The 14087-nt window shown below is 37.8% G+C and overlaps 1 protein-coding gene across 3 annotated transcripts in view; it reads right to left on the bottom strand.

Moving 5' to 3' along the window:
• The window catches only part of DZIP1 (DAZ interacting zinc finger protein 1), a 42006-nt gene that overhangs the window by 818 nt on the left and 27101 nt on the right, over positions 1-14087 (bottom strand). For 2 of the 3 annotated variants that reach the window (XM_039381993.1, XM_039381994.1), the window contains 8 exons: positions 12253-12312; positions 9148-9293; positions 8616-8811; positions 5183-5312; positions 4937-4987; positions 3893-4095; positions 3419-3549; positions 250-421 (listed from right to left, as the gene is read on the bottom strand). In XM_039381993.1, the coding sequence (XP_039237927.1) occupies positions 250-421; positions 3419-3549; positions 3893-4095; positions 4937-4987; positions 5183-5312; positions 8616-8811; positions 9148-9293; positions 12253-12312 (1089 nt within the window). The remainder of the gene's footprint in view (positions 1-249; positions 422-3418; positions 3550-3892; positions 4096-4936; positions 4988-5182; positions 5313-8615; positions 8812-9147; positions 9294-12252; positions 12313-14087) is intronic. The other variant, XM_039381995.1, reaches the window with a different exon arrangement.

Here is a 14087-nt window from a genome sequence, read left to right on the forward strand (position 1 = left end):
AGTCTGATAATACTATATGCTTTAAAATCTCAAATTTCTTGGCATCTCTGTATATTCATGTGTGTGGTTTACATATAACTAAGTATCATAAATATATGACATTTAGATGTCATAAAACCAAGCACACAGTTTTTCTTACTTGTTCATTTCTTACAAAACACCATCTACTGAATTACAACGTGTAATACACTGTACTTAAATTCTCCTCTAGGTGTGTCGGTCACTTAAGGCTTAGTATGAATATGTTACCTTCCTCCTTTGGTACACTTTTCTTCGGAAGACCCCATGCATGTACCACTGATGCAGCACTGGACTCATTTTTCTGAACTGTCAGTGCCTTCTGACCTCTATCATCTTTCATCAATAAAATGTCTTCCTCTATCGATGATATATCCCAATCATCTTCATCAGCTTCTGTGAACTAACAGGAAAAAGAAAAAACATGCCTTTTTCCTCTGTCTGTTCAACTTGTCCTGAGATCTTCCGTAAACTCAACAAGGTGAAAATGCCAAAAAAATGTACTGGCACATGGCCTTTATGACATCTATCACAACAGTTTTAAAATCCACATTGATTCAATTGCCTAAATGATACTAATTCACTGTTACAGTTCCAAAGTTGAAACTGGTTTGTTTTTTTTGAAGTCAGGAACTGCAACATTAAAAGTTCTTCCAGTTTTATAGCTGGCAGAAACCTCTGTTTTCAGGTATTACATGCGTAACTTGAAAAAGGATTATCTTTTCTGGAATATTAGCTATTCCAATGGGATGAAAGTCCTTTAAGCATTAGAATGTATATTACTTATAGGATAATAAAGATATGACATGTTACCATGCAAGGTGGCATTTTATAAGCATTGTGTAGTCACACCAGGAAAAAATATTGCAAAAAAGGCTGTTTCAATTTGAAACCAATTTATTTAAAGAGAAAATTAAATAATGAAAATTAAAAAACCACACAATCCTCAAATGTAAAATATACATTCCTCTGAAGACTCACTGTCAGCATGTACAAGCATATTTTAATTAAGTGGTGGATTTGCATAATGAGTTCACAAAATGAGAGTCAGTCAAACAGATGAACTTGAAGGCATTGAGTCCATGGTCCTTCTTACCTCATATGCCTGAGAACTAAGTATCTTCATTCAGATTTAGAAAGAAGAGCTACAGCATTTCCCTATCTGTCAATCAGATGTAGTTCAATGGATTTGAGCCATTATTAGAGAGTTTAACTGTGGAAAGTGAATAATGGTTTCTCACAAAGCTAAAACTAGTTCACTGGAATCTCCCACTGTTATAGAAAGGATACAGAAGGTGCTTCTATTGCACAGAAGGAAGGTTCAGATGCTATTAGAAAACAATGTAAGGTATGTACATGCTAGAGAAAAATCAACAAATATGAACGTGTCGTATGTCTCGAAAGAAGGGAAGAGACTGCAGCAATGCTTTATCTTGCAACATATATCCATTTTAACATTGCAAACTGTTTTTCAAAAACTGACAGATCTGTTCAGTGTGCTGTATTATTAACATACCAGGATTCAACACTGTGCTATTTCAAATAATCTGCATTTGGAGGGTGTGGTAATGGGAAAGTCAGAGTCACACATATTGAAAAAAGCTGAACAAAGTTTCCTCAAACATTCACAAAGTACAAAACCCAGAGAAAAATGTCAATTTCAAACAGAATTCAGTTTTGATTGAGTGTAAATACAGCACCAATCAAAACTGCTAAGCAGTTTTATTAACTCAAGGAATTATTCCATAGAAATACCATAATCCATATGATGTCTGGTACAGGTGAACTCAGGTAATACAGCTTCGTGTAAGCACAAAATTAATTTTCTCTACAATGTTTCTGAAGTAACTTCTGTGAAACATGACCTTTATAAAACATAAGATAATGGGATGCCATACAAAGGTTTTATTGTACTGTGGGTTTTGAGAATGACCATTAGCAGCTGTAAGCATTTGAGCTATTAGTACCGAAGCTAATAAAGCATTCTGGATTTTCAGAGAGAACATCATTCCAATGGCTTCTTGTGCTTATGTCTCTCTGAAAACCCCAGCTAAGATTTAAAGAATTGACTTGAACTATACATTACATTTAAACATATCAATATGGACATGAATATATCCCCGTTCATATATAATTACCAAAGAATACAAGATGGTGTGTTCTTCTGTAAAGATTCCAGAAAAGAAGTAGCAATGCCTGCCCTAGGTCCATGAGCTCATTTTGAACTCATCATGTCCATACAGGAAAACACACCACTGCGTTAATACATCAGGGGCACAATGTATTTTAAATGTATTACAGCAAAAATATTTTTCATAAAATCATGGAATGATTTGGGTTGGAAGGGACCTCAAAGATCACCAAGTCGAATGATGGGCAGGGACACCTTCCACTAGACCAGGTTGCTCAAAGCCCCATCCAACCTGCTCTTGAACATTTCCAGGGATGGGGCATCCACAGCTTCTCTGGGGAACTTGTTCCAGTGTTTCATCACCCTCACAGTAAAGAATTTCTTCCTAATACCTAATCTAAACTTACCTTTTTTTTCATTACAGTGTAATTTTCTGTCCAGGAGGATCTGTTCTGTGATCTTTCTGAGCACAGAAATGAATCTGACTGGTCAACAGTTCCCAGGGTCCTCCTTTTTGCTCTTTTTAAAAATGGGTCTGACATTTTCCTTTTTTTCTGTCAGGGACTTCACCCAACTGCCATGACTTTTCAATTATCATAGAGAGTGGCCTGGTGACTACATCAGCCAATTTCCTTAGGACCCTGGGAAGCATCTCATCAGGTCCCATGGATTTATATAAGTTCAGTCTCCTCTGGTGGTCTCAAACCTATTTTCTATCACAATGGGAGGGACTTCGTTCCCGGAGTCCTTACCTTGAGATTCAGGGGATTGATAGATGTGGGAAGAGAGCTTATAAAGGAAAACTACATCATCTTTAAAACATAGATTTTAAGGCTTATTTTGCTCTTGAAGCCCAAATTCCTTAACACAGTTGGCCACTGTTGACAGATCTTTAAAAAATGTAACATCCATCAAAACAACATACTAGGAAAGCAAGTAAAGAAGGTCTCTCTGTGCTGTTAGAATAGAAGATAAGAGTGATACCAATTGCACCCAAACTTTAGGCTAGTTGTAGTAATCCAAACCAGTCATGGTATAAGCTAAATAAGTAGTGTGGATGAAGTCACTTGCCACAGATCCCTTGCTAGCACTTTCCTATATACCAGTGCGGATGTACTCAAAAAGACTACTTAGCTGTAATTCCAAAACTGTCTTTGAGAATTAAGTTCTTTGCTGCATCAAGATGATTTCAGCATGAAAAAAAAGAGTAACATATACATACATAGTTCAATTACTTAATGTAATAATAATTAATATTAAAAGTGATACCTTTGGTTCTTTCACTTCTTCTTTCTTAATAAATGCCTGTGCAACATTAATTCCTCCAGCTGGTTTGTTCTTATTTCCATGGTTAGAAAGACTCTCTCCAACTTGTTTGGTCAGTTTTTGGATAACTGTTTCTAAAGTTCAGAAAAAATTATATAGATGGTTTCCATTCACAAGGAAAGGACTTTACTGTACACCCTCTAGAAATCTTCCACAAAGTAAAAATAAGCAAAAGAAGTCACTCTGAGACAGGGATTGTCTCTTTTTCTGCATTTATATAGGAGAGCATAATACACATCTCTAAGTCCTACATTAATAGAAACGCATTAGCAAAAACATGAAGTGTACACCTATATATACATACACTCAAGACTAGATAGTCTGCCTTCATTATGTTTTCTAATACAGAAATATTATCATGAAATGCAAAATCATGCACAGCTGTTACAATATCCATACACAAAAGTAGTGAAAAACCTTTTAAAGTTTTGGAAGGCGTTCCAGTTTCTTCAGTTTCATTTTTCTCCATCCCATCCATATCATTTTTGCCAGAAACCTTCTGAAAAGCATGGGCTTTGCTGCTTGTTGGCTTGGACTGCTTTTGCAACGTTTTTGGTGATACGTAAGACTGTTTAATGTCATCTTCATCGGCTTCTTCCTCTGAACTGAATGGTGGTGTTCTAAGCAAAAACACATGCAACATGAGGACTTACTAGGTTTCAGTGACTGCACCACTACATATGTATTTACCTTCCTTGTATTTTCCTTTCCAATAACATGTGCATTATTTTTAATGCGAAAAAACCAAGAATCTCCCCTAAATTCTAACTATAAAAAACCCCACCCTATTTAAAAGAAATCACACTGCTAAGTAAATTCAGGAAGTTATCACAAAACCATCTCTTATACAGACATGACTCTTTTCATTTATGCAACCATCTTTACAAAACAAGAGACCAGTATATATAACAAATCTTGCCAGGCAAACACAAATAGGCCTTCACGGATCAGCAGGTAAAGCAAATTTCAGGGTCAAGGAACCTGCACCACAGAAAGTCTGTTCTGACATCAGTTAGATGAAAATAATATAGGAATTTTTCAGTGCAGGAAATTGCAAAGTAATGTATCCGATGTGAAAGGAATATGGAATATTGTGTTTAATTTTGGTTGTAGTATGAAAACATCAATAAACTGAAAAAATTAGGTTAACAAAGCCTCTAAATGCCTTTAAGTGGGTCGAAAAAGCAACTAAGAAAGAAACCAAAGGAAGTTTTTATTGATCTTACTGAGTGTCTCTTTCTCTGGATCACAACAAAGACCACAGCTGCTGAAAGGAAAACATGCTACCTTTCAGGGATTATAATAAAACACTCAAATGGAGTAATACTTTAAACCAAAATATGAAATATGCAGCCCAGAAAGTGTTCATGATTTTAGCTTAATATTAACTTCTGTGTGGCAAATGTGAATATTCAGTCACCAAAAAAGTCTTCTTCAAAAAAACAAGGGAACAAAACATACGTGATGCTAGGTGTCTTTGTGGAAACTCCACTTCCAAGAATCTTCCTGGATCTAAAAGTAACAAGACAAGTTATTTCAAGACTGACAGTCAACTAAGCAAGCATAAAGTTTATACAGAAGTTATCTGAACTCTTTGCCCAATTCTTGTCGCTGGGGAAATGTTCACACCAGCCACAAAACCCCAAACCTATAGGACTGTTACCTAAGGTAACAGGACCTGAGTACTCTTAGAATGGTATCTCTTACTTTGGTGTAGACGTGTAGTCAGTGATGACCGTTCTTTGTCCAGGTGTGCGGACAGCTGGTGAAGACCGTTTTACTGTTTTTTGTGGTGTGGCAGGTGAGGAAGTTCCCAATTGACTGAATTTCTGTTTATCTACAATGAAAATTATCTATCTCATTCTTAGAAACAACGTCCAGTACCTTTTATATTTAATTTCTACAATTAAAGATGTCTGCTGCAGACTAGTTTTACAAAAATAAAAAGAAAAAAAGTAATTCTTTTCTTCAAAGCAGTCCTGAGCTACCATGTGCTGAGTTAAAGAGTGCAGCAATTTGGCAGAAAATAAACCCCCTTGCTTTCCAGCTGGTCCTCGGAGATCAGATGCCTCTTGGTAAGAATCACGTGCACCAGGTGTTTTGACCCAGGAAATTAAGTTTGTGACTGCAAGTGTATTGTCAGTGCTATAAACAGCAACTCTGCAGTTAACGTATATATATCACTGGCCATCCAAAGGAACTGCATATGTTGCATATAATAAACTGTTCTGTTCGTGAACTCAAATGGCTCTTTTGAATGTGACCAGACCTATACTTAACAGATTGTTCCTGCACTCAGCCTCGGGCCTATAGTTACGCTTTTGCAACAAGATGATGCAGTAACAGGTGCTGAAGATCCCACAGAGGTTATGTATGCACCAGAAAATGTGAGGAATGGGTTAATAGCCTTAGGCTTAAACATTCCTATATCCAAATGTCAATGGCCTGAAGGAGGTTAAGTTCCTCAGAGTCTGGTGAGTTAAAGGAACTGCTTCTGACACTCTGGAACAAAAATAGACCATGGGCAGAATCTGTCTAGTGTGAAAGAATTACAGTAGTTAATGGGAACTTTAGGATATTGGTGCAAACATATCCCTGTTTTTTCTATTATTGCCCATCCCTTATACAATTTGCTCAAAAAGGGAGCAAATTGGGAGTGGACTGAGCAACACACGAGGCTGTTCCAACAGCTCAGTCCTACACACCCCAGTGACCCTACTATAGCAGAATAGGGTTCTGTTGAGAACACGGTACTTACTGCAACCTGTTTCAAACTGGCCCTGATGAACCGAAGAGATTCAGCTTGACTACATTTAAAGAGACAGAAGAGAGATATTCTGAGTTTGAAAATGGACTTATTAGTTCAAGCAGTTAAATAAGTCGAGTCACTAATGGGTAACACGTCCGGACAAACCACGATGAGACTTGTATTGTTTTCCCTTTCCAGGAATGATACCAGGAATGATGTCAGCACACCTTCACTGAACATCACATCTAAGGACTGCTTATCCTTCTTGTAGGAGCAATTATTACCATCATGAACCAAATCTGGTTCACACATCAGCAAGCTTGACCTGCAGGGTGGAGACCCTCACTTCTTTTATCTATGCTAATCAATATGGTAACTATAGTATATTCTGCACCACACATGCTTCTAACTTGTGAAATTTATTGTGGCAGCAAATATAAGGGAAGGAGATGAGGGCACTTTGCCCACTGAAATGAGAAAGGTAACCTGAAATAAAGTCACTGAATTTGAAAGGGAATTTCAATTCTAGTGGCATCTAATCAATTTTACTTATGATCTCGTTAAGAAGACAGCCACAGCTTTTGTCTTAACAATAGATGATGCTGGGCAGGTGGAGCTCGTCAGCCGTGGAAGGCAATCCACCTAAGAGAAGGTCACTCTAAACAAACCTACATCCTGGGGACCTCACTGCCACTGTCCAAGCTTTGCTCGGCCCCGGCAGATGAACCTCAGGACTAAAGGGTGGGCGCAGTTCAGCGCACGCTGTGTCTCACCTAAAAATCCACTGCGCAGGCTGGAAGGGTTAATGACCTTTCCCAAATCTTCGCTCGCGAAGACTGGCCATTACTTACTATTATTACTAGATGATGCTTCAGTATATACTATATATGAAATCATTGTATTAGGATTAAATCACAACAGCACTGTAGTCTATGCATCGGAACATAGAGTAGGGGCCTGAGAGATCAGAAATAAATGGCAAACCACTGATGTCGATGCGTGAGTTGTATGGAAATAACAAGGACTTACTTGTGAAAGCAACACCATCAAAGCCCAAGACATTGTCTTGACACAGAGCAGAATGTCATTTTGAGATACATACCAATGATATTTCCAAGACAATAGTTGTATATACTGGAAGAGGATATGTATAAGAATGCTTTGTGATTGTGTATTTGTAGATAACATTACTGTAGATGCATGTAATTGTTCAAATATTTGTCTTTGCAATTCTGTTAGAATTACAGGATTTGACTTTAATTATTCAGCTCCTGTAATGTCTTACCAACTGTTACAACCAAACTACACACTAATTTAAGATTTGTTGCCTGTACCTATTGGAACGAACATTACCTTAGTGAAGAGATCGTTACGACATGATTTACAATGACTGTTAACATGAACCTGAGAAAACAGCTGAAAGACTGATCTCTACCCATCATAATGCAGAAGAAATACATAGTGTCTTGGAATGTGTGAAGATTAATAGCACCAGTGGGGAGACCCCCTTTTCAGATGGTCATGCACCGCTACAGGAATTTTCAATAGGCTACTTCATCCTTTTGTTATTAATACTGACTCTAATATGTTTTGCTTTAACAATATTCATGTATGTAAAAATCTGGCTAATATCCATCTGAAACACCTAAGGTCTGGGTGTGGTGTAATGAAAGGTGTGGGGGGAGAGGTACAAGCAATTGCCCTACAGAGACACCCCAAAAATCAATTATATACAGGTGTGACAGGGGCACCAAATTGAAGGCGTGAGTGTAGTCAACCGGTGGATAATGTAGGAATGAGCCCTACAGCCATGAGATATGTGATGAAGGGACTTGCATGAGATATGCCATGAGATATGTGGCTAAGGGATTACCGTGGACATGATGGTGTGCCGAGCTGGACGACCCTTAGTGCTGCAATCAGCCAGGTGGCAGAGGGATTGATGCTAAGGTGTCACAGCTGGGGAATCTGTGATTGCAAAATGAGACTAGACTTACAGTGTGTGACTTACAGTACACCACACTATTGGTGCATCTGGGAACGCGGCCAGACCTAAAGTGCTGAATTGGCTATAATCAGAAATTAAGCCCAGACATACCCAGTCCTTCTGATCTCTGAGGACCAGCTGGAAATCAAGGGGGCTTATTTTCTGCCAAATTGCTACACTCTTAACACACCACCATCTATCCTGCCAACACAGGAGCTAAGGTATTTGCAGTTAAACACAATGTCAAGAACCCTTTAAAGAAAACAGTTTAGTTGGTCATAACTATATAGAATATTTATATGAAAAAACCAGGAAAACAGCTATACACAAATGTTGCTAAATAAAAGCTTAAATAGCAGTTCTAAAATGTAAGATAATGAATAAAACCCAAAAAACATTGTAACCTTCCCAAGGAGACTGAAGACACGAAACAGGTCTATTAGAAGATGATGATTTCTCTTCAACCCTAAAGCTAACTTGACGCTCGAGATGCTCTCGAATTCGGTGCATGGCAGGCTGTTGCTTCTCTTTGCATTCTCTAGCATATTCAATAGCACGCAACACTTTATTTAAGCGATCATTTGGTATGCCGCGAACACCCTAAGGAAACAAACCGTACTGTAAACACAGGGGCTATTATTTCTGGGATTTATATTCTACAACCATATACGCTCTGTTACACTTCAGATATGACAAAGCTTGTAGAGAAATCACAGAAGCTGTTAACGCTGCTCACAAGTGCAGCCATATCCTCCGCAGTTGTAATTTGATGGCCATCCTCTCAGGTTAGTGGTTAAGGAATTACACTTATGTAAAACATGGAAATTTAGCTTTGGATTTTATAGGCTGAGGACTGTGATACAAGAGTCAAAGAGAATAGGAAAAAAAAGTGGGACAAAGATTACCCTTCTTTTAAATAATTCAAAATGATCTTACTGCTTTAATTCCCAAGGATTCCAGCTTCTCCTCCAGGGCTTGCTCCAAAACAACTCGTAATTCTTTAGTTAAAGAAGGATCAGTCTTCAGAGCATTTATCAAATAGTAGTTACTTCTTCTTGGTTTACAATCACTTTTCTCAGTTTCTGAAACAAGAATGGAAGAGACATTTAAGAGACGTTTGAAAAATCCACAGTACATGACACAATTAAAAATTGCACTGAAGCATGCACTCTTTAGAAACACCATATGTGCACTTTTTATCTTCATGGAGTTGTATTATTTTTAATATCTTGGGCTAGCTTCCAAAAGTCAGCTCACTCACCATCTATACCTCAGCACCTTGTTCTCACCATTACCAGTATCTTTTATTGTTCTTCTTACAGAATCATTGTAAAGATATATACCTGAATATTTAGCAACAAAGATCTTTACTTTTAGCACTGTACTTGAAAACTTCTGATAAAGACTGTCATCCAGTAATTAAGTTCTCTAAAAGTGGTATTTCAAATAAAAGCTAGCAGGAATAAGAACAGGAATACAACAAACTTTCTCTCAAGAAAAGCTTCGAGCCACATTATGTTCTCTGATAAAAATCACCTACTGAAATCAAGTATTTTTAAGGTTGTAACACTTTTAAAACTCTTGGTAAAGACAAAACCTTAGTCTGGGGCAGACCTTTTCACAGAAAATACATGATGGATAATAATCGAGGACCAAGTTCAGTGTCGTGTTTTCTTCCACGCAAGTCTCTGACATCATACATACTTAAAAGCAGACAAAGTTTCTCTCTCTTCCCCTTGCTTTAAGTGTCAATAATGACATGAGCTCTTATGCAACAAATAAAGAATCATATAGACAGATTCTTCCACCTAAATTAAAGACTGACATTTAATTTAGGCCAAAGTATTATAGGGTCACACAGGGGAGTAAAGAAGCAAAACACACCCATTTGAAACCTGTCTATAAAAGTGTCTCTGGCAAAACAAAATTTTACTGAATGCCACTTAAATAAATGAAACAATCATCTGTGGAACCATGATGGCTGCTGCTGTCTGGCAAAGGGTATAAACATCCCACGAAAGCGTGCCGTAAACCACACTCCCAATTCCCCTGAAATAAAGGGTAAATCTTGGACAGGAGTTTGTCTCTTTCCAGCCTCTTTACCTTACAGGGTAGCAGAGTGATCTGCCAGCCAACAGACAAGGACATAAATGAAGGAATAATTCCATATTGTGACTTTCAAATGTTTTATTTCAGAAAAAATGTGCCACTTTTCCTATTTTTAAACAATGACAGCTTAAAAAGCAGTTCCATTTACTTTTCTTTTTTTTTTTTTTTTTTAAGGGAAAGATAAGCACCCTGAAGAAGACACAAAAAAGCCTCAAGATACACAAATGATATTTAGGCAGTTTTGAGGAACTGGCTTCTGATGGACCCTGGAAAGAACTGTACGTTACGAAAAGAGAGGCCAGCTACCATACTAATAGATCTGTGTCCAAGAGGACATAATCAGGCTGAAATCTCATCTGGTTGGGAACTGTGTGGACAACGCAGTCCCTGATAGAGATGGGATTAAAAGTGATTTGTCTGGAGAGCTGAGTCCCAGAAGAGGCTAACCACTGGTCTTGAGGAAACACAGGGCTATCAGACTATCCCCAGTCAGGACAAGACGCATTATGCAGTACAAAATCCTCCCAGAAAGCCATACATGAGACATTTTAAACTGGAAGGCTCCCAGGAGCCTTTTGAAAATCCTGTCCCTTTCAGATGTTAATCCTTAAAATAAAATAGATACATTTAAAATAATTTTTAAATTCCTAGTTACTACATACTAATATGGGTAACAAGACTATCCAGCATTATCCTAATTAATGACAATATTAATTCTTGCTAATTAACTCAAGCCAAATCTTCTTTGCCAGAGAAATTACTTAAGGAACTGTTTTCTTATTCGTTTTTGAACACCTAAATACTAGATTCAACAACTTTGAAGACAAGGGACCTTAAGTCTGGTCTATGTCTCAGCTCCTACATAATCCTAGAAAATAATGTTCTGAGTCAAGAGTTTTCACACTCCCCCTTACAAATGACTGTCATCAAAACCAAAAAAATCCTGGTCTGTCTTTTCAGACTGCATTCTTTCTTTCTCTTTCCTGCACTGCAGGCCATGCCTTTAGGCACAGCAGAAGAATCAAAGACAATCCATCAAGAGAGAAGATGGCAAGCAAGAGAAATAGCAGAAAGAACGGCAAAAATGTAAGTAGTCTTTATTTCAGGTTGTTCAGAGTCACTGGATTTTCCCTGGGGAAACCTCTCTATGCACAGATCTATTCAAACAACAATCTTGTTTTCAAAACAGCATTGTTCCTTCAAAATTTAAGCTCACTGGCTGTAAGGTTCAAGATTGATTTTGATTTTTGCACACAGAATAGGTTTTTATGTTATTCAGCTATTTGGTGTTTCACCTAAAGTACTGTTAGCTGCCTTCAAAAGAATACCATGCAGGATGAACCAGTGCTTTCTGTTCTGTCATTGTAAATGTGGTCTTCTTCAAGTTCTCCTCAGATGAGGAAGAACAGCTGTGAGTGCTGGGCTATGTAATTTCATCACAACCCTGGCTGAAGCTGTGGCTGCTTATGAGCAGGTGCAACTTAGATTACTTGGAAAAGTATCTGTGGTACATTTATGGAAGCTGGCAGCTTCAACCTCCACCACCAACTTCCTTTTACCTGAGCTCTTTATCCTCTTATGCCGAGTTTAAAAAGGAAGTGAGCACATGGCAATAGTGTTATCACCAAAAATTTCCCAGTGAGAGGCTATTCCCCATCAAACATTTTTGCTCTGCTTAGTTCAAGTGCCTTTAGACATATGGAATGTGCCTGCTCTAAAGAAGTTAGCCAGATTTTCATAAAAACATTGAACTTGGATAAGGACTGTAATATTTACAAGCACCAACAGCAAACAGGAGACTGACACAAAAAATGTTCCCACCCAAACCACACAAACATATTGAAATACAATGAAAAATACTGTAGATATCAAATGATATTTTTTATTTCAAGAAACACATGCCACTATATTTTGAGCTGAATCAATCATTACCTTTTTCCTCTTCTGAAAGCTCCTCTATGGGTTCCAGCATATGCACCAAGTGTGCCTGCTCTAATAACAAGGAAGAACAGGAACACCAGACAAAAACGACAGAAGAAGGTCAAGGTCTGGAGTGGGAAAGTCAGGCAAAAACTTTCTTGATTGCTGACAACCTGCTTAACAATCACAAACCCAATGCAACGTGAGTCTTCGCTGCCTTGGGGGTACATTTTTGCAGAGGAGACCCTAATACAGTAGTTGTCCAAACACAGGTGTATTGTGTCATCAGATGTATCAGAGCTTTACACCATCATTGCAGTGACTGATATATCACAAAACCATAGAAAACCCCATACCTGTCTGGAATGGCACCCAGAGGTCAGGTGGGGTATTTTTAGACATCTACAGTGACAGGGCCACCCAGGATTACATAAATCAATATTGTTGTTCATTTCTCATAAGAACGATTTTTTTTTAATTTATTTTAAAATATTGCATGTAATTTGATACTAGAAGTTTAAAAAAGATCAGTGAAATAGACATAGAAATCCTCAAAAATATATGGAAAAATATATTAGCTCGTTATTCCAGAGAAATATAAAGTACTGAGTCCATACGTGCAACACAGAGATTATTTTAAAATATATATATGATGATTTGCAATAAAACCAATTTAAAAAATCTTCAATTACTCCGATTTAGTAAGATTCAGTAGTATTACATGCTTTAAAGAAATCTTGAAATGTCCTCTGCTGAAAACAGTTTCCTAAACACACTGAAATTATCATTCTATGGGCTGTCAGGTAAAATTTGCTTTACAAAAATGAAGTTTATTACAGTTTATTTACAACTTTATAAACTTCAGATATAAGACATTTGAAAATTATTATATGTAGACCAATAAATATTCGGGCTTTTAAAATGTTAATATTCACTTTCTAGAAATTAATTCATATCAATGGAAACTAGAACTTGAATGTCTTCTAGGGTTTACAATAAAAACAGATATGCAAACTGTACTTTCAGCATTCAGCTACAGACATTATAGGAGAAAACAATTTATTATTCAATATTTTGAGCCAACATGCATTTGCCCCATCTTTCACAAGAAGCCTCTTGCACTATAAATCGTAGTTATGCTGTATGGGTAGAAGGGGAGGGAGGAAGTGATGCTGCAGTGAAGACGCTCTTCAGCACTTCTTGTACAATCAGGTACAAACATGGATGTACTGCAGTGGGTAATCACAATGAAACGGCGAGCACTTGGAGCTAAGTGACACTCACTGCCACATCTCCAATGTTTGCCACGTAAAGGCGACTAAAACTGGTGGTATAAATTCTTGGGTATGGTAACCGCTCTCTCCACGCTTTCCATACCTGTGGTGATATTCAGCCTCTCACCTGCTTTTCCAAGCCAGTTATCAAACTCCCACAGAAGTTCACTCCCACAGAACTTAAACTAAACAAGAAGTTCTAAGAAAATGCCTCTTATATCATCACAAGATGTTAACAAGATGCAAATACCAATACATCTTAGGGAAACACTTAAAAGCAAAACTCAGAGAGACAAATAGGCTTTGGGGGTCTTTCAGCCTCTAAGGCTGTAAAATCTACCAGTGACCAGAACATTCCTGGGCACTGGAACATGATCTTCCACACTACTGCTCCTGGCACTGCTGCCCTGCACCAACTAAGGTTCTCCAAAACAACATTCAGACATAGTTTTGGATCATTCCCAAGAGCTTTAAGTGCATCTGTTTTGGAGGACAAAGCTTGAAGTACAGATGAAATGTTCTGGGGGGATTTAATTTAGCTGCATGGGCACCAAGGCCTCTGAGTTTCTTGGC

Source organism: Pipra filicauda, unplaced genomic scaffold (assembly GCF_003945595.2).
Source record: "Pipra filicauda isolate LSUMZ 115617 unplaced genomic scaffold, ASM394559v2 scaffold24_size8852520_pilon, whole genome shotgun sequence".
In the NCBI taxonomy this organism is placed as follows: domain Eukaryota; kingdom Metazoa; phylum Chordata; class Aves; order Passeriformes; family Pipridae; genus Pipra; species Pipra filicauda.